At 39.8% G+C, this 27,912-nt stretch overlaps 1 protein-coding gene across 1 annotated transcript; it reads left to right on the forward strand.

Annotated features, from left to right (window-relative positions):
• The first annotated feature begins 763 nt into the window (after window positions 1-763).
• Window positions 764-24,621, forward strand: LOC121987311 ((S)-coclaurine N-methyltransferase-like). The gene is made up of 11 exons (XM_042541173.1): window positions 764-1,029; window positions 1,820-1,928; window positions 3,924-4,148; window positions 4,326-4,425; window positions 4,487-4,597; window positions 4,864-4,947; window positions 23,318-23,532; window positions 23,662-23,838; window positions 23,904-24,156; window positions 24,247-24,345; window positions 24,430-24,621. Exons 1-9 carry the CDS (start codon window positions 843-845, stop codon window positions 24,013-24,015), a joined length of 1,320 nt encoding a protein of 439 aa, XP_042397107.1. The 5' UTR covers window positions 764-842; the 3' UTR covers window positions 24,016-24,156; window positions 24,247-24,345; window positions 24,430-24,621.
• Window positions 24,622-27,912: the final 3,291 nt, after the last annotated feature.

Genomic DNA, 27,912 nt, shown 5'->3' on the forward strand with positions numbered 1-27,912 from the left:
TGGGGTGAGGTACACATGGTTCAGAGATTTACGCCCGACATTCCTATGGTTCGATCCGTGTTCTCAGCTGCAAACACGGATAACCCCTTGGGGTTTGCTTAGAACTAAGAAGGTGTTACAAAAAGTGAAATCCCTCGCCCCCAACGTCCTCGCCGCCCCCAACCCAAGGCCATCACGAGGGAAGTAAATCACGGTAGCCGAGAGAGCAAGTGGTGAGTGGGATGAGGTGCACATGGTTTGGAGATTTACACTCCGACATCCTTATAGTTCAACCCCGCGTTTTTAGCTGTAAATGTAACCACCACTTATCATCTCGGATAACCTCGTGGGATTTGCTTAGAGCTAAGAAGGTTGCAAAAGGTGAAATCGCTTGCCCCAATGCCCTCACCACACCAAACCCAAGGTCATCGCAAGGGAGATAAATCATGATAACCGAGAGTGCAAATGGTGGGTAGAGTGAGGTACACAGGGTTCGAAGATTTATGAGCCGACATCTATGTGATTTGACCTCGCGTTCTCAGCAACGTAAACATCACTTACCATCTCAGATAATCCGTGGGGTTGCTTAGAGCTAAGAAACTACAAAAGATGAAATCGCTCACTCCTTAACCCAAGGTCATTACGAATGAGATAAATAATGGTAACCAAGAGAGCAAGTGATGAATAGGATGAGATATACAGGGTTCATAGATTTATACCTTGACATCTCTATGATTCGACCCCACAGATTTATACCTTGACATCTCTATGATTCCTCTCAGCTGAAAACGTAACCACCCCTTCCCGTGGGGTTACTTAGAGCTAAGAAGGGGGACGAGAGCTTGAGGAGAGAGAGAGAGCGCATGGAGGCGATAGTTCGGATGCCCTACGAAGCGGCGGTTCGGGCGGGGCTGGCTGCGCTGGAGAGAAACCTCCTCCCGGATGCATTGGTCAGGAGGCTGACGCGGCTACTCCTCGCAGGCCGCCTCCGCCTCGGCTATCAACCCTCCGCCGAGCTCCAGCTAGCGGAACTCCTCCGGTTCAAGCAGGGTAAGGCTCAAGCCCATGCCTGCTGCTGGCCTAATCACTTCATTTCGCGTTTTGATCATGTAATTCAGCCGTCGTAGTCTTGGACTGCAAGAGCGAAAATTTCGAACATTTCCCAATTTTTTTTGATGTCCTGATTTCTAAAATATTCGTTTCTGTTCTTCCCTTCAAGAGAACTTTGAAGATATGATTTTGTGAAGTAGAATTGTTCAAAAAAAAAAAAAATTGATTCTGGTTTGTCAAAGTATGAATTCTATATCATTCAAACTTTCTGCAGTTTAGTGAGGTTTTCTTTTAGCATAGCTAAAGGTGTAGCATTGGCTCTCTCCATTGTATCTTTCCCACTTGAGCTAGTGAATTATTATGTTTTTGATCTTGTATTGATTCTATTTCCATCAATACTTTACTAGTTTCTTTAGTCATCTCCATTTTCATTCTCCTAGCACAATTTTAGTGCTCTAGTCTTAGATTCAGAGTTCTGTGTGAAATGTGTTGTCTCCTTGAATATGTGTATTCCATCGTTGTTTCACCTAGAAATATACGATTTTTGTGATGCAATGAACACATCCAAAGTGCAATCTGTTGCAAGAGGCCCTTGCATTCTGGTTGTTTTTTTTTTTAAACTCAAACCACCCTATTCATCATGGTACTTATTTATAACTGACCTGATCATGACAGACTACTCAGACTACCTTTTTGTCTTTCTTAAGTTGCACTGTTTCCACTAATTTACTATATAAGTAGTTTCATTTGTCAGTTGTGGTAATGTTCTGATCTTGTATATCTTCAACAGCTCTTGAAGATATGCCTATAGCTGTGGAAACTGATAAAGCCAAATCCCAACACTATGAGTTACCCACCTCATTTTTCAAGTTGGTGCTTGGACAGAATTTAAAGTACAGGTTGGTCATTTCTTTAAGCTATAGCTTTTCTACTTCAAATTTAACAAGAAGGCCAATTTTTAAAGCATCAGAGCCACTGGATGTCCTAGGATGATATCAGCAGTAAATCAGAACTAGAATTTTCTGCCTGATGGGGTGTACACCTTCATTGATTTATTCCATTGTTTCTGATACTCTGCTTCTTTTTTAAAATTTTATGGTTTATCATCCAAAACAGTTTTGTAACTGTCCATTCTCTAAAGTCCACTAGATGGTGCTAAAGCTGAACAATGATCTTTCTACATATCTAAATGACTAATACCTCTAATTTAATACTCATTTTGACTCTATTTATGTTGAAAAATATTTAATGAGTTTTTGTTGCTCATCTTCATACTTAGTTGTTTTTATGTATATATGAATGTATCATGCTCGTCAAATCAATATCAGTGTTAGGATCAGATGATCAAAGAATGTGTCATTGTATCAAATTGGTAGCATAGAGATTGAATTGTTAAGAAAAAAACCATAAAAGTAAAGATAAAATAATTCTATATTTGAGATAGCAAATGGTTTTTAATCATAATGAAAATGTATATTGTGTTTCATTAATACATCATTACAGATAACATATTTTGAACAACAAATAGTAGAATTAGCAAATTAATTATTAGCAAAAAAAATCATCATAATCACAAATATTATTATTATTACCAGTTTAGTGATATCTGACTCTGTTATAATATATCAAAATAATTACTAAGATATATTAGCATAAAGTTAGAAGGGGAGTCTTGGCGCAACGGTAAAGTTGTTGCTTTGTGACCAAAAGGTCACGGGTTCGAATCCTGGAAACAACCTCTTGCAAAAAGCAGGGTAAGACTGCGTACAATGAATCCTTCCCTGGGACCCTGCATAGCGGGAACTTCGTGCACCGGGATGCCCTTTGTTTTTTATTAGCATAAAGTTGTTAATATTCACTAAATTAGTAATATGTAGGGATGGGGTTTTAAGGCTACTATTGATTGAGAGAGGTATTGCATTATTGATAATAACCTTTGTGGATTAATATTAGCCAAGAGAGAGTCCAATGAGGTGGTTAGTCTAACTAGTAGGCTCGTAAGCAACAGAAAGGTTGGTTGTCAACAAGGTTGAGTGATTTAAGCCAGAATTCAAATGAGTGACAAAGACTATCTTTTGCTCAAATTTATTTTAGTTACAGTTCAAGCTATGGCAGGGGGAAAATTGGTTAGATCAGCTAAGTTTCTCCAAATTAATCTAATTTTACAAGAATTCAATTGATTCTATCTAGTTTTACTCTCAATTTGACAAAGTTTCAATTGACGCTTATATTTGAAAGTAAGGAAGCTAAGCAAAAGGGTAATATAGAATTAAAGCTCATTTGAGTAGATCTTGGAATGTTTAAAAGCATGTATTATAATTTCGTACAGTATCGAGTGGTTGGTCAAAATGCATTGTTTCGATAAATAACGAGTAATACTACTTGACACTTGGCACTACTATATCTCTTCTTTCGCTGTGTCAATCGTGTCAGTCAATATCATATCATGCCAACACTCGATACCCCAATGCATGCTACAACACTAGTTGAGATGGATTAAAATAATATTGTTAGTTTTTTATAACTTATGTCCATACAAGATAAAACTCTACCATCCTAAATAAAACACAGTCTGAACTTTTGTACTTAAGTATTATTGTTTTATTTTCTTCTTTTTAAACTTTATTTGATATATCCATATTATTTATCAAACATGAATCCACCACATCGATAATGTGAAGGTCAAGTCAAACTTAGACAATTAGTTCTGGATAGCGATCTCACCAGTAACTGGTCTTCTAGTCCTCTGTTCTTTATCTTCCCCTCCTTTAATGTGGTCACACACATTACAGCACTGGTTGATAATATTTACATTTGATCCTTAATTATTTTCCTTTACATAGCTGATTACTCCTGTATGTTGCTAGAAATTCTAAATTCCCCATTGGTTGCAGCTGTTGTTACTTCAAGGACAAAACAAGCAAATTGGAAGATGCCGAAAATGCAATGTTAGAATTGTATTGTGAAAGAGCTCAACTGAAAGATGGCCAAAAAATTCTTGACATAGGATGTGGCTGGGGTTCCTTTTCAATATATGTTGCAAAGAGATACAAAAACTGCAAGGTCACAGGAATATGCAACTCATCTACTCAGAAAGCTTACATAGAAGAGCAGTGTAGGTAAGCTCTTCTTTTTTTTTTTTTTGCTCTACTTGTTTTCTATTGATTTTTATCTCTAATTTGAAATTCTCAGTTTCCATTGATTTGATAGGTTGATGTCATTTCTAAAGTAATGAAAGTATATTGTATGCATAGTTTTGTGCATGAAAGTTGAAATTTACACCAAACTATCTTTAGGCACCTTGAGCTTCCCAATGTAGAAATAATTGTTGCTGACATCAGCAATTTTGAAATGGAAGCTTCGTTCGACCGAATTGTCTCAATAGAAATGTTTGAGGTAATCTAACTAGTTTCTTTTCCCCATTGAAACTAGTTAATTGTTGCATTAATTCCTGCAGCATATGAAGAACTATAAGGAACTTCTTAAGAAGATATCATTGTGGATGAAGGAAGATAGCTTGTTTTTCATTCATCACTTTTGTCATAAAACATTTGCTTATCACTTTGAGGTACTCTTTACTCCTTTTTGTGTATTAGTTGGTGTTTGTTTCGGCATTCTGTGATGACTAGTCTTTGAAGATTACCAAATAATACTCTGCTTTAAATCAAATTCCTCACATGTTTATTTCATCATTTTCATGTTTGTATATTTTTGGTTTCTTAATCACATGAAAGAACCATTTTCTGTGTTGCTGCTGAATGCTATTTGCATTCTAAGTTTTTTTTTTGTCCCAAAGCCTTCATGTCATGTCCTGAATGTTCCCTCTTAACTCAGGATAAAAATGAAGATGACTGGATTACAAGATACTTCTTCACCGGAGGAACCATGCCTTCAGCAGACCTACTTCTCTATTTTCAGGTTAATTCCTTCACATACACAAATCTGGATTTTATACCAATATTTTCCTTTTGCTAATATTAAAGGAAATTTGTTTCATGTTACTTTATTTCCTTTGAATAGATGGTGTTACTAGACTGCTTGATTAACGGACACCAACCTAGAAAGAAATGTTTCCACAAGATTATAACCGTTAAGCAATGCTATTGGAACAGGTCTTGCCCGACCAGATCAACCAAAAAAAAAAACAACCACCACTGCCTGTCTAGACTTGAACATTGGTGTATGATCCGGATGTAGCATTAGGATATAGGAGTAATTAGTGAAGAAGGGAGGGGCATTGTGGTCATTTGGCATCAATAGGGTTGTTGGTTATAAAGGGGACACTGTTCACGATCGAGGGAGGAGTTTTCTTGGTGCTGGAGCTTTACCGCTGCCGGAGAGAACAAAGAGGAGGGGGTTCGCGTTGGGCTCGCAGCTTCGTCGCCATCGACCCTTGCTCCGCGCCACCGCGACCTGGTCGCTGACACCGCCTACTCCTTCGTCGTTGGCGAGCTGCCACTCTCGCTGCCTCCCCCCTCTGCCGACGCTGACGCCAAGAGGAAGGAAAGGGGGCGCGACTTGGTGTGTTCACTTCTGGGCTTCACAGCCGCTGCCGCCACGGGACTGGCCTCGCCGCCAGCCGCCACTCCTCCCCTCATCCTCTCAGCACCGCTCACAGCCGCAGCGTCCAGCGGCCTTTGCCGCCGCCGAGTCCGGCAGCCACCGCCGTCGTGTATAGCGACCACCGCAGCCTCTTCCGGCGTCCAGTACTGCCTCCTCTTCTGGCGACGTCTCCGGCGGCAGGTGTCGCCTCTTCTAGCAGTGGCCAGCGCCTCCGACAGCCACTGCCGTAGCCGCCGACACCTTCTGGCGGCTGTCGCTACCCTTCGAGCAGCCGTCGTTTAGGTATCGTACTATGTCTATATGCCGGCTTGCGAGCCGAGAGTGTATTTGGCCTTCGTTCCGTTATTGTATCCCGGCCTGCGAGCCGATTGAGTGTTCGGCTTTCGTGCCGCTGTGGTGCTCCGGCCTGCGAGCCGAGATTGTAGTCAGATCGTGCGTTGCCTTGCAAATATTTATCTGCTACCCAGAGCCGAGCGACGACTTGATCAGCTCACCCATCCATCGACGGCGCCCCCCCCGGGGCCAGGGTACGTCTTCGTATTCATTTTGTACTTATTTTGTTGTCCTATTATTATGTGGATGCTCATATGTTCGCGGGACCTACCTCGAGCATCGAGGTACCAGGGATCGGGGTAACCCAATCACTGGTTGCAGGTGTTGTTGACCAGAAGATATCGGACGACTTGGTCAACATAGAGGACAGATCATCAATCGGGTCATGGAGATGCGGTCAACCTTCCAGACATGTCACACCGGCAGGTTCGTCTTCTCAGCTTCTCGACAGGATCAAATTGGCGCCGTCTGTGGGAACACACCTGGTTGGGAACGTGAAGATGGACGACGCCGGAAAAGTCTACCATCCTCATGACCTTGGTTAGTTTTTGCATTATCTTTCCTCTTTCAGTTATATGATTTGCCGTAGTTCCTCGATTGAGGATCCCGCGTCGATTGGCCGGGCGTATATTATTCGAGTTGTCGGCTCGATAACGAAGATCCCGCACCATTCGACCGGGTGTATATTAACTGAGCTATCGACTCAATGACGAAAACCCTGCGTCGATCGGCCGGGTGTACATTATCCGAGCCCCGAGCTTGTTGACGAAGATGTCGTGCCGATCGATCGGGCATATGTTATTCGAGCTATCGGCTCGATGTCGAAGACCCCGTGCCGATCGGCCGGGCGTATATTATTCGAGTCATCGGCTCGATGTTAAAGACACCGCCGTCGATCGACCGGGCGTATATTATCCGAGTCGTTGGCTCGATGACGAAGACCCTGCGCCGATCGGCCGGGAGTATATTATCCGAGCTATCGACTCGATGATGAAAACCCCGCACCGATCGGCCGGGTGTACATTATCCGAGCCCCGAGCTCGTTGACGAAGACCCCGTGCCGATCGGCCGGGCGTATATTATCGGAGTCATCGGCTCGATGTCGAAGACCCCGTGCTGATCGGTCGGGCGTATGTTATCCGAGTCATCGGCTCGATGTCGAAGACCCCGTGCCGATCGGCCGAGCGTATATTATCTGAGTTGCAAGCTCATTGTTGAAAACCGTCGAGCGGCGACGTTAAACTCTAGAGTCGAATCGGCGACTATAAAAATCTCGGCTTGAAGACCGTCGAGCGGCGACGTTAAACTCTAGAGTCGAACCGGCGACTATAAAAACCCCCGCTTGAAAACCGTCGAGCGGCGACGTTAAACTCTAGAGTCGAATCGGCGACTATAAAAACCCCGGCTTGAAGACCGTCGAGCGACGACGTTAAACTCTAGAGTCGAACCGGCGACTATAAAAACCCCGGCTTGAAGACCGTCGAGCGGCGACATTAAACCCCCGTCTTCACGGACCAACTTATCAGTTATTTCATCTCCCCTGTTCGGGGTTGAGCGATTATTACTAGTCTCGGATCAGCTTATCAGAGCATCTATCTCCCTCGTTCGGGGTCGAGTGGTCTTGGCTGGTCTCAGACCAGCTTATCATATATTTTATCTCCTCCGTTCGGGGTCAAGCGTTCGTTACTGGTCTCGGACCAGCTTCAGATATTTTATCTTCCCCGTTTGGGGTCGAGCATTCGTCACTGATCTCGGACCAGTTTCAGATATTCTATCCCTCTCGTTTGGGGTCGAGCAGCCTTCACCGATCGTGGATCCGCACATCATATCTTCTATCTCTCTCGTTCAGGATTGAGTGGTCTTTGCGAGCATCTATCTCCCCCGTTCGGGGTCGAGCTTATCAGAGAATTTATCTCCCTCGTTCGGGGTCGAGCGTTCTTCACTGGTCTCGGACCAGCTTCAGATATTCTATCTCCCCCGTTCGGGGTTGAGTGATCGTCACTGGTCTCGGGCCAGTTTTCAAATATTCTATCTCTTTCGTTCGGGGTCGCACAGTCTGTGCGAGCATCTATTTCCCTCGTTCGGCTCACGACCTTCGCTTCCAGGCACCTTCGACTCACATGGGCTACATTTTGGTTCATGGGCGATGCTCCCGTTCGGCTCACGAGTTTCATCTTTATGCACTTAATTTCACGGGTTATGCTCTCGCTTAGTTTTTCAGGCTCCATGCCTGCCCAGCTTTGATTTGCCTCTCGCTCGGTCTCCCGATCGCATTTTACGGCAATCCGATCGACATTTGATGGCCGCTCGGTCGACATTCTTTGGGCTGCCCATTTAGCACTCTCAGTCATCCGATCGGTATCGCTCAGTCGTCTGTTCGACCACATTTAAATTACTTGGTCAAACACTTGACATTCTCGCGACGGTCTAGTCAGCATCTTATGGTCGAGTGGCCGACATTTTTACGGTCGCACGCTCGGCATAGTTCGCCCAGCGTCTATCCACCTGATCGACATCCTTCTGATCACCCGGTCGATATCTTCGCGGTCGCGCGCTTGGCACCGTCCTACTCTGCACTACTCGATTGTCGAGTCAGCATCTTATGATCGACTAGTAGTCACGTTTTCGGTCGCCCGTTCGGCATCGCCCGCCCGTTTGCCCGGTTAGCATTTTATGATCGACTGGTTGTCACTTTCGTGGGCGCGCGCTTAGCATTGCCCATTCGCTCGGTCTACTATCATTGCACTCGTCGCTCGTTTGTTGTTTTGATGCTCGTTTGATGTTTTGTCGTTTGCTTGGCATCGGGTCGGTTGTCGACTTGATTCGCTCGGCATCGTTGCCATCTCATGCGACACCATTATTATAGCGATCATTCGCGTGGCATGTACGATGAGTTCTGTGAGTTGACTTGATTATGGAGGATTGATTCAGCCTTTGTGATAGACTGTCCAGTCAGTCGGACTCGCGCCTCCTTCGACTAAACTTGAAGGGGAGGCTCGTGATCCGGATGTAGCATTAGGATATAGGAGTAATTAGGGAAGAAGGGAGGGGCATTGTGGTCATTTGGCATCAATAGGGTTGTTGGTTATAAAGGGGACACTGTTCACGATCGAGGGAGGAGTTTTCTTGGTGCTGGAGCTTTACCGCCGCCGGAGAGCACAAAGAGGAGGGGGTTCGTGTTGGGCTCGCAGCTTCATTTTCATCAATTGAGGAAATTTGTAGATAACCACATTATTTCCCAAATCAGAAGGGTATTTTTACTGGAGGATCCTTTACCGCCGCCCGTCGCTCAATTGAGGATCCTTTTCAAGGCTTAAATAAATTCTCAATTTGCAAATTGACAGTTCCCACAGGCTATTGATAAGCCTCTTTGCTGTAGTCCATTCGATGTCCGCCAGATGTTTTCGCGCATCTTCTTCTCTTGGTGTGCATGTTCTTGGGCCGGATTCTCCTGAGACTTCTTGGTATTGACCCAAAAATTCATAAGGTCCTTCAAGCAATGTGCTGCTTGACCATTGGGCCGGATTTTGAGTTGTTGTGTTGAATCCTCTATCTGTGCTAGTATTAATTCGTCTTCGTTTGTTGGGCTCCATGGACCTGTTATTACATAAACCAAACGAGATAATGCGTCAGAAAGAGTATTGTCTTTACCCTCAATATGTTGGAATTGGACCGGAATTCCAAGGCCCGTAATAAAGTCAGTAAACGCGATCCAGCGAACTCTGGATGGTTTATTTTGTGATGACTTGTTGAAGAAACTTATGATGGCCTGGCAGTCGGTCCTGATAAGAAGTTCTTCTTTGTCCAGGTAGTAGATTTTAAAGCTATTTAAGCTATTCATCTCAGCATAGATCTCTGCATCTATAGTAGACTTAGGAGGTGAAAACTTCCCACTTGCGTATGCACTAATTTGTTCTGCGGACTTTGAATCAAATTTCATTGGCTTCCATATGAGAATTCCTCCCCAACCTTCCAAGCATATAGGCTTGTGTGTAAAGAGAACTAGGGAAATGACAAGTGAATGACCGATGGGGCCCAATGAGCACCCGATTCACTCTCATCTTCTCTATAAATTCTCTTCAATAGCTCATTGCAGAACACGCACCGCACAACGGTTCAAGTTCTACTTTAAGACTTAAGGCTTGCCTAAGAGTGTTTAAGTAAGTCCCTTTTCTTGCAATTTAGTCTTGTATTTCTCTTTGTACATTATCTATTTTGCTTGAAAAGAAGCACGCTTCATTTTGGTATCAGAGCTTGTTCTAAAGGTTGTTATGGCTGAGTAAACCTTATCAGGGTATTTTAGGGGAAAGGATGAGTAATTTTTAATATCCCTCCAAAAATCTTGTATTCCCAAAGCTATAAAGGATATCTTTCTTTAAAACTTAAGCCTAGTGAATTACAACTGTTGATCAGTTATAACAAAGCTTAAGGGCATGTCTAGTGAATTGCAACTGTTGATCAGTTATAGCGAAAACATGAACTGATGTAGTATCTGAATAACTTGGCCCTAATATTTATCAAACTAAAATTTGTGGTGATAAGGCGACCAGGGAACGACGGGTGGATTGCAAAAGAACAGGTCCTAACTTGGAAGCAAAGGCAAGGGATGCCAATATAAATCCAAGGGCACACCTGTGTGAGCAAGAAAACTCTTAGAACCCTCTAAGCTGTAAGCCTCAATTCTTAAGTAAGATAAATTATAGGGAACAGTTATAATAGTGTCTTATGTCAAGACGTTGGGAAGAAAAGATTCAGGAATGGTATATAAAATCTCATACCTCAAACTTAGAATACCTTGACTTAGCTCAAAACAAAGAACAACCAACAAAAAGAGAACTTGCTCATAACTTATCAGTAATATACGACAGAGTTTGCTTATCCTGTAGAATACATCTTAAAAATTTCAAAATAATCCAAGAACAACTTGAAGAAATCAGGAAGGAAAACAAGGAATTAAGAAGGGCCTTAGAAAATCTTACACAAGAGATTATAGAAAATCGGCCTCTTTCTGAAAGACAGTTAAAAAGTATTGTTGCAGAACAACCAAAGCTAACAGAACAACAAGTGTTCAAAATTTCAGAAAATTTACAGAAGAAGTTGACACAGGTTGAATCATTGTTAAAAAGAGTGGAGACGTGGTCCACTACATGAGCTACATCAACGCTCAGGCAACAAATTCTTATAAAGAAGCCGTAAGAGTGACTGAAGGAATAGAAGCACCAGCCCTCGGGTTCTGCAAACCAGCAGAATACAAAGGAGCAACAAGTAGTAGCACAGCCATCATTAAGCAAGCAAATACACAGATCCAACTCCTAGTAAGTATTCTAGAAAAGTTGGAATCCCTTGAAGAAAGAATCAAGAAAATTAAGGATAAGATAGCTGTGAGCTCAAATTCTCAACAAGAGACAACCTTACCTGATCCAGAGCTTAACGGATAGAATAAAAACCCTATCTATACAAGAGAAGCCAAAAGAATCCAAAGGTAAACTAAGGGTTTTTACTGATCCATTTGCTATTCTGGAAGAAGAACAGGCCAGAGTAAAGAAACAATGATGACAAGAACAAGAGCACAAGACCCACCTGTAACTACAACAGTGACAAGGCCAGGGTCTTTGAAGATCAAATCAGAGAATACCGTCAAGCTCACAGACGACAGTATAATACTCAAAGAGCAGTCCAAAGGATGGCTAGTCGTATTACAGTGACAAGGCCAGAAGAAGAACTGTTGGTCAAAAGAATCTCTTCTTTAGCGGTATTACCTCAAAGAAGGACAGAAGGATCAGCTGGATATGATTTAGCTATAAGTTATCCACAAGAAATTGCAGCACGATCAAGATCTATGATGGCTACTAGTATCTGCATTCAAGTACCAAAAGGAACATATGCAAGGATAGCCCCAAGATCTAGTGCAGCTATGAGGGGACTAATGATAATGGGAGGAGTTATTGATGGTGATTACAGAGGTGAACTAAAAATTATTGTTTATAATGCAACTGACAATGATATATTTTTAGATCAGCAAGAATGCATTGCGCAAATAATCTTGGAAAGAATTACCATACCTCCTGTACGGGAAGTAGCTGAGCTGGCTAATACTACAAGGGCTGATCAAGGGTTTGGCTCAACAAGCCAAATATGCTCCAGGTACTTGGCAAATCCTTTATGCACAGGCTGTCAGTATTGTTGTGATGATACAGACTATCACCTCCAATCAATACCTGACCCGGAACCAATACCAGCAGCAACAAAGAAAGGTAAAGATCCTTTGGAAATTCGCTTAAAAACTACAGAGGCAATTGAGGAGGAAATCAGACAAATACAACACCAAGCAAGGTTAACTGCTATTGAAGATCATAAATTTTATGAAGATCAGGCCTATTGTCAACTGACAGAAGGAACATGGGCACATAGCATTGCAACTACTAGACGTATGCTCCGTGATTCCCGAGAATACAGAAGGCAATTACAAGCCCTGCTTGATATAGATGACCCGAATGCTTCAAGTTCCTCATCCTCTTCTAATTTCTTATGTGTCCTTTCTGAGGAAAATATTGCTGAATCTGATGATGATGATGATGATTACTTCCAATATCTACAATATTTAGCATTACAGGACACACCAGCAGCAAATGATGATGACGAGGAATTCATCAATCCTTTCGCGAAAGGTGGTGGGAAGGAGATAATTGCAGCAGCTACTACTACAGATGATGCGGAATGGGTAATTGATTACCCGCAGATATCCAAATTACAGGAGCAAATTTACTCTCAGGAAGCAGTGTCAAATTATCGACCACATGTAGATACAACAATGAATCCTGTAGGATATCCTCCCAACAGACCCCAGCCGGCGCCAAAGGAAGAACCAGTAAGCTTTGGCCGTCCTGCAGAACCAAAAGGGGTATTTAAACGAAAAGAAACTTCAGAGTGGTGGAATTTGCCAACTGCCCACCAACAAACTGGTGTACTTCTAGTACTTCCTACTCAATTAAATAGGGTTGAGGATGTTTTTCTCAGGTGGGAAGCAATTACAAGAAATGTGGTGGCCTTACAAAATTTCACGGATACTCAAGACAAAGCGGATTTCATAGAGAATTTATTGGGGGAGTTAGAGAGACTTACGTGGATCCAGTGGAGAATGAACTACCCACATGAATATCAAGAGCTTGTTAATTCAAGTGATGTGAGAAACGGTACCCAGAACATTATTTCCCAAATCAGAAGGGTATTTTTACTGGAGGATCCTTTTCAAGGCTCAACTGAAATGCAAGATCGAGCATATAGAGATCTTGAAAGATTAACATGCAATCAGGTAAAAGATATTTTACCATTCATGAATGAATATATGACCTTGGCAGCGAAAACAGGGAGGCTATTTACCGGACCAGAATTATCGGAGAAGTTCTGGCTTAAGCTACCAGGTGATCTTGGAAGAAGATTAAAGGAAGCTTTTGAAGAAAAATACCAGGGCAACACAATGGGAGTTCATCCTCGAGTTATGTTTTCATATAAGTTCCTGGAAGAAGAATGCAAAAAGGCTACATTTAGCAGATCATTAAAGGACCTCTCTTTCTGCTCGCAAATACCAATACTGGGATATTATGATAATCCCAAGAAGAAGTATGGAGTACGAAAATCAACAACATACAAAGGAAAGCCACACCAATCCCATGCAAGAATAGAAAAACGCAAACACTTAGTCAGAAACAAGAAGTGCAAATGCTTTCTTTGTGGAGAAGAAGGGCACTTTGCAAGAGAATGCCCAAAGGAGTACAAAAATATCAAGAGGGTGGCCATATTTGAAGGTCTGGAATTACCTAATGATTATGAAATTCTATCAGTTCAAGAAGGAGATGATATGTCTGATGCCATTTATAGCGTATCAGAAGAGAAGATCTTCAGGTCAATTCTTTACTCCATGAAACCTTATTTGTCTTCATAGAACAAACAAATACTTATATGATAGGCAAAAGTGGCGGATGGCAACCCATGGTTCGTATCTCAAAGATACAACATGATTGCAACCATATTTGGGAAGTAAATGGTGAAATACCCCCAGAATACCAAAGATGCAGCGGTTGTAAAAGAGAGACAATGCGAAAACACAGGATGCATTGTGGGGTATGCAAGATCACATCTTGTGGTATGTGTACAAGCAACTACTTTGACACCACAATACCCGTGGAAAGGTCTGTTTCTATTCCATTTTCTCCAACTAACCTTATACAGGAGCAGCAAAATTACATCTCATGGGCCAAATCAGAAATTGATCGATTAAATCAAGAGGTCCAGACAGTCAAGACGATATCTGACCTTCAGATAGAGGCAATAAAGCAGGAGTTTAAACTGAAGGAGGCAGAGTTAATCCGCCAAACAGATGCTGATAAAATGGAGGTAGATGCAGAAAATGAAGAATTGCGTTTAAAAATTGACTTACTTGAACTTGAAAATACAAATTTGAAGAAGAGGCTTAGCCAGTCTCTGGGACAACCTAGCAAGCCCTTAAATGATAACGAGATTGAGGAAGAGGAAGACGAAGAAGGAGCATATGTCTTAATTGATTCAGGACGAGAAAAGGTCTTCTCTATGGAACAGGCTGAACAGCCAAGAAGGCGATCAAATGGTCTCTTTAATTTGATAGTAGAAATTGATATACAAGGAGTAGAAAAGTTCAAGGTTAACGCAATTTTAGATACAGGCGCCACTACCTGCTGTATTGATCAGGTATCTATCCCACCGCTTTCTATTGAGGATAACACTTTTGTGGTAAATTTCAATGGGATAAATTCAACAACTACTGCAAACAAGAAGTTGAAATATGGAACTATGCGTATTGGGGATCATAGCTTCAGAATTCCTTATACCTATGCATTTTCATTATCAATTGGCGGAAATATATCTATGATATTGGGCTGCAATTTTAGACACCGCCTACTCCTTCGTCGCTGGCGAGCTGCCACTCTCGCTGTGTCCCCCCTCTGCCGACGCCGACGCCAAGAAGAAGGAAAGGGGGTGTGACTTGGTGTGTTCACTTCTGGGCTTCACAGCCGCTGCCGCCACGGGACTGGCCTCGCCGCCAGCCGCAACTCCTCCCCTCATCCTCTCAGCGCCGCACACAGCCGCAGCGTCCAGTGGCCTTTGCTGCCGCCGCCGAGTCCGGCGGCCACCGCCGTCGTGTATAGCGACCACCACAGCCTCTTCCGGCGTCCAGTACTGCCTCCTCTTCTGGCGACGTCTCCGGCGGCAGGTGTCGCCTCTTCTAGCAGTGGCCAACGCCTCCGGCGTCTAGCGCCGTCACCTCTGACAGCCACTGCCGTAGCCGCCGACACCTCTTGGCAGCTGTCGCCACCCTTCGAGCAGCCGTCGTTCAGGTATCATACTATGTCTATATGCCGGCCTGCGAGCCGAGAGTGTATTCGGCCTTGGTGCCGTTATTGTATCCCGGCCTGCGAGCTGATAGAGTGAAGGAGATTCGTAGTGCGTTTTTTCAACCGCCTTGGATTAACAACATTCTTGGTTGTAACCAAGTCAAATCGCTGAGTCTTCTTTCTTTTCTTTTCTATTATTTTATTTTATTTTATTGTTGCTATTTTAGACTTGAAAGTTTGAGGAGGGTATTTTTTAATCGCTGTTGACGTCGACTGTCGCTCGACCTACTTTTGGTGAGCCCGTGGTTTCTCTAGCGTTGATCTCCTTGACTTTGACTTTTTCGTTAGCTACTTTCTCCACCCTCTGACCCACACTTAGTGGGTCCCCTTTATCGTCGCATCAACTATGCTTATTATTGTATATCACATTTAATTTTTTCCATTATTGTTTAGACAACCTAAATAACAGATCAAAGAATTATTTTCTATTTTATTTCTTTTCTTTATCTATTAGTTTAAACATAGTATCAGAGTCATCTTCTCTTCCTTCCAATTTTCTTCTTCCGAATTTTTATTACAGTAGCTATAAGAGTTTTTACATGTTAGTTTGATATTATCGTCTACAATACGGTAACATGAAAACTTCGACGATAGCAATAGTAGCTTCAACAGTAGCTTCATTTCTTCTCCTTTCTTCAACAATTCTTTTCCTTCGATGACAATAACTTTGGTAACATGAATCATAGTAAGACAGAGTTATTATTTGCTCATTTTATTTATTTCTTCATGTGTTTTTTGGCCTTTGTTTTTGTGTTTTACTTCTCTGTTTTATTAAAAAAAAACAAATAACGAAAGAGGAAAAAAATGGGAAAAAAAGTAGAGAATGAGCAAAAAAAAAAAAAACAATGCAAAAAAAATTATCTTCTTTAAGTTCTATTAAGATCCCTGCATCATCATAAAATACGTATTTTCCTTTTCATATATTTTCCTCTTTTTCTTTAAACTTGATCATGATAACTATTTACTATGAAAATTGTAATTTCTTTTTTTTTACTTTGTGTTTTTGATTTACTTGATCATGTTGATGGTACTTCATCTTCACTTCGAAAAGATGATTTATCTTATACTATTTGATTTTAAAAAGATCAATTAGTCTTGACTTGGTTATTCTCATCAATTATTGAGTCTATACTTTCTATGCTCATTAGGCTCAACACTTCTTGTCAATTTTGGGAAATTCTTGATTATTCTTTTGCATCCCACTCTCAAGCACAGGTCCTCCATCTTCGTTTACAATTACAGTTTATGCAACGAGGAGATGTCTCTATCAATGATTATATGCAATCAGTCAAGACCATTGCCAACGACCTAACTGCAATTGGACATCTTGTCTCTGATCCAGAACTCTTAATGCATGTTCTTGTAGGTTTGATTTCTCAATATGATAGCTTTTTTCTCAGTGTGATGGCTCGCATGGATCAAGTGCCACTCGAAACTCTTCATGGTATGTTATCCTCTCATGAAAGGCTTCTATAAATATAATTTCAAAGAATATCAGATTTTCTGTCTTTATCGGTACACATGATTAGCAAAACTACACAACTTGATCAACATAATCAGCCTCCTCCCCAACATGCTCATCAAAATCGTATTGGAAGTTTCAAAGGTCGAAGTCGAGGTCGTTATCATATTTACTTCAACTATGGTAATTATGCTCAAAATTATTATAAAAGATATAACTCAAATTTTTTAGTAGGACTTGTATCATCAAATCAACTCTCCATCATCTTGGCAATCTAGTTCTCAAACATCTCATTCTGGAGCATTCTTATTCTCTATCCCTCCTAATGCAACATCATCGATTCTTGAAACCTCAGGATGACATCCATATTCTGGAATGACTCATCATGTTACACCAGAGTATGATATTCTTATAGAAGATTTGCCATATCATGGACCTGGCGTGGTACAAATAGACAATGGCTCATGTTTACAAATTACTCACATTGGAAACACATCCTTCCATTCATGTGGTCATACTTTAGCATGCGTAACACTTTTCATATTTCTTCTATCATTAAAAATTTATTTTCCGTACGTCAATTTACTTTTGATAATAATGTATTTTTTGAATTTCATCCTCATCATTGTCTTGTGAAGGATCTCGCGATAGGAATTATTTTACTCCAAAGGGACACTAAAAATAGTCTTATCATATTCAGCTCACCTCTCTCAAAACCTTTGTTGGGGAATGCACAGATAAATTCTCTTGGCATGCACGTCTTGTTTAGGATATTATTAATCATTTTGGTTTACAACTTCTTTAGCGTCATCATCTCATTTATGTGAAGCTTGTATGAAAGTGAAATCTCATAAACTACCTTTTGTATCTTCTACTCGCAATTCTAGCTTTCCTTTGGAAATTAATTACTCTGATGTATGGGGTTCTGCTCTTATTTTTACTAATCAGGGTTTTCTTTACTATGTTATTTTTATTGATAACTTTAGTAAGTTCACTTGAATATTTACTCTGAAAAGAAAATATGATATCTTCGATATTTCTTATTGTTTTCAAAAGCATGTTGAACGTTATTTTGATCATAAAATACTCTTCCTTCATTCTGATTGGTGTGGAGAGTATCAAACATTTTTGTAAGTCCCTACAGAAAGGTTTTAAGATAATTCTTTGATATCTCAAAGGTATTATTCTACATTATTTTCTTTTATATCGTTAGTCCTCACGAGAGTTGATTGCCTACATTGATGGAGATTGGGCTGGATCTCCCGAAAATAGACGTTCTACTAGTGGATATGTCATATTTCTTAGGCGAAATCTTGTTTATTGACTTTCAAAGAAGTAACCTACAATCTCTCTCTCTCAAGTACTGAAGCTGAATATAAAGCTATAGCTAATGCGACGTTAAAAATTATTTTGCTACAGTATCTTTTTTTTGGAATTACACTTTTCTCAAATTGCTACGTCTAAAATTTGGTGTGATAATATTGGAACAACTTATCTTACGACAAATCCTGTTTTTCATGTTCGTACAGAGCATGAAGAGATTGATTTTTATTTGTTCGTGAGTGTGTGGAGGCTTGACAAATTTCAGTTTTTTTACATCTCTACTGAAAATCAAATTACTGATATATTTACCAAGTCATTATCTAGACAATGTTTCACCAAATTAACACTCAAACTCAACGTTCAGTCATTCCTGTTGAGTTTATCGGGGGTAACGACAATAATAGAAAATAATCTCGAATTGATTTTACTCAATTAATATTTATTATATTTGACATCACAATCAAAATTGACATGAATCATAAAATAAAACTAATATTTTTAAATTTATTATACTTATTACTATGATTATTATTATATATAATATTTAATATTTCTATTATTATTTAGATAATTTTTATAAATAAGTCTATTTATTTTAAATAATAGATAAAAAATTATTCTTTATTCTATTTCTTCCCTCTTTATCTATTAGTTTAAACAACTGGAACTTGGAATCCGATATTAATTAATACAATAATTATGAGAAGACAAAGTACTTAATGATGAGCTAACACTATGTGAAAATCGGGTATAGACTTCTACACAAGTTACTTCGGTGATTTATAAATACGAAGTAATATATAATAATCTACTTCGATAATAAATTTAATGAAGTATATTTTATTTTAGACTTTATAGATTAAAAATCGTAGGTCTCACTACTAATTTTTATTGATATTTTACTTCATAATATATATTTGTTGAAGTAATAAGTCTCAAAATAAAATTCATATGTTTATGTGCTGAAGTAATAACTCTCAACCGATTAAAACATTTTTCTATTTATTAATAAATTAATCAGTTTATTAATTTTTCAATTAATCATGTAATAAAATCCTAATAATTTATTAATAAATTATACGCTAAGTTATAACTTAGCGTTTTTGTTCACGAAAACCTCTTCACCGCCGCCCCGATCGACAGTGCTAGGTTTCATCATCGCCTTTGTCACGGGAAGAAGAGGAAGTGCTTTCTTCACCGCCCTAACCCTCCCTTTCGGTCACGCGCGTCTTCCCTATCCCACCCCCTTCGTTCCTTTTCTTGCAGCGCCGTGTCTTCCTCTTTGAGGTTTCTTGGCCACGGGAAGAAGAGACAACTGCCGAGTTTGAGGTCGCCGTCTCTAACCGATCCGATCCTTCAGCCCCATCAGCTCGTCAACCAGGTTGGTTTTCTACCCTATGGTTTCTAACATCTCCTACTCTAGGGCATCTCCTTCCCTATAGTTTATGGCATCTCCTCCCTATGGTTTCTTCTAGTTTTCCATAAATCTATCACTCAATTGACATTTTGGTTGTTACACTCTGTTACTGATGTTTGTTGCCTTGCCTAAACCATTTAATTAGTTTTACAATCGGATTTTGATCAAGTTTGGACCTTTGCTTCCATTGACTAGACTATCTTCCTAAATCATTTAAGTTGTCAATTTGGTACAAGATTGCAATGCATACATAGGATATTCTGATATGATTCTTCTAGCTAACACTTACAATTTATAAATTGAGTGTCATAATTGTGTAGTGTCATTGTTGATACATTAGAATGGTAGAAAATTCATTTAAAGTCACATCTTAATCATTAGAGAAGTCTTGTGCAATGCAGGTGGTCCATCTTTGAAAGTTTGGTATAGTTTGTTTGTTTGTTTGCAATGCAGTGAGGAAAAGAAAGAGATCTAGTACACTGCAGTTGTTTAGTGAGCGAATTTGATTTAAAGAATTTTGTTGCTAAAAGTTATTACATATTCAAGCAATCCTCTCATCTGTAACTACAAATTGAGCTAGACAATGCAAGGCATCCTTCAAAAGATATATGAAAAGCGTATAAGAATATATAGAGGAATTCTTTTACCACACACCACGCTTACATTTGAACTATACTAACCTTTTTGATTGTTAACATTCATAGCCCCTTGAGCACGTGCATGCAATTAGTTCCTCCTATACCTTGCTTTTCTAGGTCCATCATTTGATGAGAGATTGTTGTTCCATTGTTTCACAACCTCTGTGACTTTGGGCTTGTGTTTGGAGACAAAATCACTTCATGCCTTATTCCTTTTTACAATTTGTGTCTATCTCAACTTTAAAAGAGTATATGCAATTATATGTTCCTATCGAAGTAAAAAATAAAAATAAAAACATAAAATAAAGGGTGTCTTGTCTTTGTGTGTATGTTTTGGAGTGTGGGGTGTCTTGTCTCTATGTGCATGCCTTGTCTTTGCGTGCATGTTTCTGAGAGTTGATTAAAATCTGACAAAATTTACTTGTTTATGGAAATATTTTGTATAATTGACTTCCTAAATAGTCTGATTAATCTTACTCTTTATATTTTCTGAGAGTTGATTTCCTAATTTTATTGAAGCTTATATTTATCTGAAAAGAACTTGCGGTTACATTAGTAAATGACAGAATTATATAAACAAAATCTGTTTCTTTGCTGTAATTGTATCTTATATATTTATTGAGGAAGATGTAATCAAAATCTGTGTCACTATCTGATTTTTGTGTGTTTTAATTTTATTTTTGTGTGTCACATGACTTCTGGAATTGAGTGTCACTATATGATTTTTGTCACTATATGATTTCTTGCATTAGATTTTACAAATTAAAATTGCATGGATTCTACATTTTTGAACTACATGCAGTATTTTTTTAACTTTTGTTTATTCACTTTAATATATTCAGATTTTCTTTGTTTGTAGATTTTTCTTGATTGAAATGAATAAATCCTGGATATATTTGGATAGAAGGTCTAAGCAGTATGAGGAGGGTGTGGAACAGTTTATTAGAGATTGTTTACAGAATCCCAATATTGACCCCAATGATATTCATTGTCCTTGTTGCAAATGTATCAATCTTAAAAAAGGACCGGTTAAGTCTATTTTAGAGCATCTTTATTTCCATGGTTTTAGTCAAAATTATATGAATTGGATTTGGCATGGTGAGCCTACCAAAAATGATAACGTCAAAGGGAGTGTCAATCAGGAGCCAATTAATAATTATTATGACAACTTTGAAACTGCTCATATGTGTGAGGCAGCGTATGATAACTATACAGAAAATCCTGAAGAATTTATGAAATTTTTAGAAGAATCGGAGAAACCATTATACAAGGGATGTTAACGTTACACAAAATTGAGTGCACTTGTGAAACTGTACAATACCAAAGCAAGGCATGGAATGACTGATGCTCTATTTTCGGATCTACTATTAGATTTTGGGGATATGCTACCAAATGATTACAATCTACCATCCTCAATGTATGATGTAAAAAAGACTTTGAGTTGTTTAGCGTTGACTCATGAAAATATTCATGCTTGTTCAAATGATTGTATTCTTTATAGGAAGCAATATGGAAACTGCATAAGTTGCCCTAGATGTGGTTTGTCACGGTGGAAGCTAAACAAAAACAAGGTTGAGAAGAAAGGTGTTCTTGCTAAGGTGGTTTGGTATTTCCCTCCCATTCCAAGATTTAAGCACATGTTTAAATCTTTAGAGACCTCGAGAAATTTAACATGGCATGCAGATTCTACAAGAGTTGTTGGTCAGTTACGTCATCCAGTTGATTCACCATCATGGAAGTTGGTGGATCATATGTGGCCTGACTTTGAAAGTGAGCCAAGAAATCTTCGCCTAGCACTTGCAGCTGATGGCATTAATCCTCATAGCAACCTTAGCAGTCGGTACAGTTGTTGGCCAATCATGTTGGTCAACTATAATTTACCTCCAAATATGTGTATGAAGAGGAAATACATCATGCTAACTATGCTCATTTCAGGGCCTAAGCAGCCTGGAAATGATATTGATGTCTATCTGGAGGTGCTAGTTGAAGATTTGCAACGATTGTGGGAAGGAGTTGATGGAGTCTATGATGCTTATCGCAGGCAGTTCTTCACTCTTAAAGCAGTCTTATTATGGACCATCAATGACTTTCCTGCATATGGTAACCTTAGTGGATGTACTACACATGGTTATTATGCATGTCCAATATGCGGAGTAGATACTTATGCAAGACACTTGGAAAATGAGAAGAAAATGTCATTTGCTGGCCATAGAAGATTCCTATCACGGTTTCATCCATATCGTAGGCAAATGAAGGAGTTTAATGGCATGGAGGAACTTGGAGAAGCAGCTAGACCATTATCTGGGATTAAGTTGTTTGACAAACTTTCTGACATAAGGTGTGAGTTTGGAAAGAAGATAAGTGTGAAAGGGAAAATAAAGAATGCAAAGGCTAATAAGTTGGAAGTCAATATAGAAGAAAAAGATTTAGGAGTGACAAATTTTAGAAAATGTTGGAAGAAGAAGTCAATCTTTTTTAATATTCCTTACTGGAAACACCTGCATGTAAGGCATTGTCTTGATGTTATGCATATCGAGAAAAATGTCTTTGAATCCCTCATTAATACTTTGATGAATGTTAAAGGAAAAACCAAGGATAATGTGACAGCTAGGTTGGACATGGTTAAGATGGGAATTAGACCTGAATTAACACCTATAGTTGGGGAGAAAAGAACATATCTTCCTCTTGCTGCGTGCTCATTCACAAAAAAAAGAAAAGTTGCAAGTGTGCAAGTCATTAAAGGATATAAAAGTTCCAGAAGGTTTCTCTTCGAACATGAATAATATTGTGTGCATGGATCAGTTGAAGTTGACTTGCTTGAAATCCCATGATTGTCATGTTTTAATGCAGCATTTCTTGCCAATAGTCATACGTGATGCACTGCCAAAACATGTTAGATATGTCATCATAAGATTATGCTTTTTCTTCAAAGATATTTGTTGCAAGGTTATAGATGTAGCCAAGTTAGATAAGCTACAATCTGACTTGGTTGTTACACTCTGCTTATTGGAGCAATATTTTCCCCCATCTTTCTTCGATATCATGCTTCACTTAACTGTCCATCTTGTTCAAGAAGAATGTACAACATCTATCATTTGCTCCTTCGGATGTTCATGGTGATCAGGACAAGTACAAGGAAATTGAGAAAACTTTACCGATGGCATGCAAGTATATCTACTCGTATGTTATCAGATTGATGCCTAAAGATGAGAGCATACACATAGAATTTGATGAAGCTATGTTTGGACGTCCTAAAAGTGTATGGTTGCTAAGAGAAGATATCGTATGCTTTATGGAGATGAAAGAGATAGGTGCCAGACACATTTTGGTTTACATGGGGTATGTTATATGTTAAATACAATATTTGTTCACATGCTTTGCTTTGTTCACAATATTTGTTCACATGCTTTTGCTTTGGTTTACATAGGGTATATTTAGATTTTTCATTACTTTGCCATTACCTTGCAGTTACCTTTACAAATACATGAAGAAAGAAAATAGAGCTGAGTATGTGTCATTTGTGGATCCTGGTCACATACCTACATGCGGTGTGGGTGAAGATGGTAGTAAATTATCACAACATATTGCTGCTCAGTTGGGAGCATCAAACAGAGATAGCATATGCTTCATCCCATATAACACCGGGTAAGATTTTAATTATTTATTTTTTCCTACTACATGCTAGTCAATGTTATATTTTTTTTGTGCAGGTACCATTGGATCTTGACTATAATTAATGAAGATAAGAATATGATATATTTATTGGACTCTTTGAGTAACAGGAACCGAGATCATGCTTGGCAAACTATTGTGACCAAGTAAGTCGTAACTTATGCTAATTTTGAATGCATTCAATTCATTATAGGTTAAAAAACTAATTTTCTATTTTTACAATGTAGTGGGGTCAAGATATACAATGCATCAAGGGGTATTTCAAAAGGACCAGGTTTTAAACAATTGACAGTATGTATTGTGACTATATATTTAGACATCAATTAATAATTCTTATTATTTGGATTGTGACTTCTTGCATGACATTTTCAATTTCATTAGGGTAATCTTAAACAAAATGGTGGTGTTAAATGTGGATATTGTGTGATGCGATATATGAAAGAGATAGTCTTAGATGAATATCCACAATTGGAAAGAAAGGTGAATTTCTTCTTTATGAAATATTTTATTTATAAAATATTAAGTTATTTTTCATTGATCCTCAAATTTTTGTTAATGATTCAGTTTGCAGCATCAAAGAACAAACAGTATTACAATCAATCTCAGTATGATGAAGTCAGAAGTGAATGGAGCGAATTTGTCTATTTCTATGTGGGTGCCTAAGTGTAGGCTATGATATAAAGTTTAGATTGTATTTAGAGATTTATGGATACAAAAGTTTTTAGGTTATGCTTAAACATTTCTTTTATGAATACACTTTTGAATTGTATTTGACAGATATTTGTGATATATTTGTTCAATTTTGGTGATGAAAATTATTGTGTTATAGCAAAATATTTGATATACACTTTTGTCAATTAAATTTGTATTGTAATAAAATATAGTCAACTACTTCGATACTATAAGTAAAAATGATGAAGTAATACAATACATAAGACTTCGGTATATTTAAATGTTGTCGTAGTTAAAGAAACTATTTACTTTGTCACTGATTAAAATTGTTGAAGTCGTTCGTATGTATTACTGCGTTAACGTAAATTGTTGAAGTGTAGTAAAATATGCTTTCCTACTTCCATACTACGATGAAGTATTACAATAACAATTACTTCGATCAAGCTAAAATATACAGAAGTAATATTAACTATTTACTACACCATAATATAAACAATTGTGAAGTCGTACCTTCTTTACACTTCGTTAGACAATGTTATCTATGCAGTAATATATCCTCAATTACTTCGGTAATTTTATTGGTCTTGATGAAGTAATAAAGGTTTTTTACTTCGAAACCGGTCTGATTTTGAACCGGTTTTGGACCGGTGATATGATAGGATCGTTCGTACTCGGCTAGAGAGGGGGGCGTGTGAATAGCCGACCCCAATCGTCGTTTCTTTCTACAAAACGTGTTAGCGCAGCGGAAAATACAAAGAAACGAAAGAGAAGAAACCAAACCTTAACACAAGGATGTAACGAGGTTCGGAGATTAGGGCTCCTACTCCTCGGCGTGTCCGTAAGGTGGACGAAGCCTACCAATCCGTCGGTGGATGAGTCCCCGGAAACCCGGCTAATAGATACTCCTTGTGGGTGGAGAAATCTCGCCACAATAACTCGCAACAGCAAGATAGAATACAAGGAATACAAGAAGTAAATACAATGAATGTAACAATACAAGCTTGCCTTCTTGTTGTCGACTGAAGTCCTGGAAGCAACAACTTCACGGACGAATGCCAACAAGCAGCTCATCGAAGAAGCTTCGGAAGTGAGCTCAACAAAGCTCGGTCGAAGCTAAAACTTCAGCAGCAGAACGAAGTTCTAAGGAGGAAAAGAAAAGAGAGTTCTGCCGGAAGATGCCTCGTCTCCTTATACCGCGAAGAGAAGAAACGGCGAAGAAACTAGCCGTTGCGTACAACGGCTAGTGCGTGGACCGATCAGGTCTGATCGGTCTCCACGACCGATCAGAGAAGCTTACCGATCAGTTCGTCCTGATCGGTCCATGGACCGATCAGGCAACCTCCGCTGGACCGATCAGGGAACCTCTCGATCGGTCCGTAGACCGATCATGCTTCTCTTCTCTGCTAGTTTGTCGATCTCCTCTCGATCGGCCTGACCCATCGTAACCATCGAACGGGATCGATCCTGATCGGTCACCGGACCGATCGGGAGCCATCTGGATCGGTCTGCAGCCCGATCCAAACTTCTCGACCCTAAACCTAAGGCTTCCACACCAACATCCGGTCAACCTGACTGTTGGTACATCATGCCTAGCATCCGTCACCCTTGACCTGCTAGCACTCCCGCTAAGTGTCCGGTCAATCCCTTTGACCCACTTAGACTTTCCACACCGGATGTCCGATCATCCCCGATCCATCTGGATTTTCTCTTCGTGCCAAGTATCCGATCACTCCCGACCTACTTGGACTTTCCAACACCGAAGTCCGATCATCCCCGATCCATCCGGATTTTCCTGGGTTCACTCACCGTGACTTTCACCTAGCTTCACTCACTAGGGTTTTCACCGCCTAACATCCCATTTAGGACTTTCTCACCGCCCCGGCTTCACTCACGGGACTTTCAACCGCCTAACATCCCGTTAGGACTTTCCCAGTCAGGCTTCACCGAGACTTTCCAACCGCCTAACATCCCGTTAGGACTTTCCCACCGCCTGCTTCACTCACTGGGACTTTCCACTGCCTAACATCCAGTTAGGACTTTCCCACCGCCGCTTCACTCACCGGGACTTTCCACACCGCCTAACATCCAGCTAGGACTTTCCCTACCCGGCTTCACTCACCGGGACTTTCCTCGTGCCAAGCTCCCCGCTTGGACTTTCCCGTGCCAAGCTACTTGGACTTTTCCCTAATCAGTCAACCGGTCAACCTTGACCTAAGGTTGCACCTACAATCTCCCAAACACCTATTCTTGTCAAACATCAAGAATACAACTCTCTTCTCGTCAAACATCAAAATACAACTCAACTAGGTCGACCTTGACCTAAGATTGCACCAACAATCTTCCCATGTCAAAATCCAAAATCAAGTTAGGTTAACCCGATAACCTAACTTAGGTTTTCCAATGTTCTTCCTTGAACAGTCTTCCAAAACCTACACTCTCCCCCTTGGGACATCTCTCCCCCTTTTTGACACACATCAAAAAGAGAGAATCAAGGTCAAGAGTTTCTTCCTAATGAAAGTCCCATACCTTTCATTGAAACCCTTAATTTCCCCCTTGAAACTAAACTCAACACTCAATTTAGTGACAATCCCATGTCACTAATCCTCAAAAGTCTTAAGGAGTAAAAACTCCCCCTAAAGGTCAACTCCCCCTTGACCATTGCACCAACAATGTCTTGGAGAGTTTCAAACCTTTAGAAACCCGAAACTCAACTCCCAAAAACTGAAATTTCAGACACATGCTGAAAATCAGAAACTGGCACGCACTGATCGGTCCTCAGACCGATCAAAAAGCCCCCTGGATCGGTCCCCAGACCCTTCATTGATCGCATTGGATCGTCACCGATCGGTCACCGGACCGATCAGGCCTTCACCGCATCGCACCAAGCTCTCCGGATCTTCTGGATCGGTCTGCAGACCGATCCACAATCTGGATCGGTCCGCAGACCGATCAGATTTCCCTGGATCGGTCCCCGGACCGATCCAGACTCTGACAGGAGATTTCTGAAATTTCCTTCCCGAAATTCAGAAACTCCTAGAAAATTTCAGAAAATTCGAAAAATTGTGAAATTTTGAGGATACATTCCTCATAACATATACTATCATGGAAAAATAGTTTTCTATGAAAATAACTTCCATTTTTCAATCTTGATACAAAGTTCAAAAACTTTGAAATAGTTCAAGTTTAACTCAACTTTGTATCACAATGTTCAATGATGAATGCAATCACTAAGATGGCTTCATCAAGGTTTTCCAAATCAATTTCAAAATGATTTTAAACCTTTTAATTTAGGACCATAATCTTAGGGCTAAATGTACATGACTTGTACACAAGCTTTCCCTATGATCCTCCATTTCTTGAATTAGGCTCATCTAG

This window comes from Zingiber officinale, chromosome 1B (genome assembly GCF_018446385.1).
Source record: "Zingiber officinale cultivar Zhangliang chromosome 1B, Zo_v1.1, whole genome shotgun sequence".
Classification (NCBI taxonomy): domain Eukaryota; kingdom Viridiplantae; phylum Streptophyta; class Magnoliopsida; order Zingiberales; family Zingiberaceae; genus Zingiber; species Zingiber officinale.

Coding starts and splice junctions, on each gene's coding strand:
- LOC121987311 (XM_042541173.1), top strand. CDS start 843: ATGGAGGCGATAGTTCGGATGCCCTACGAAGCGGCGGTTCGGGCGGGG. Junction 4,426..4,486: donor TCTCAATAGAAATGTTTGAG/GTAATCTAACTA, acceptor TAATTCCTGCAG/CATATGAAGAACTATAAGGA. Junction 23,839..23,903: donor TTCATCCCATATAACACCGG/GTAAGATTTTAA, acceptor TTTTTTGTGCAG/GTACCATTGGATCTTGACTA.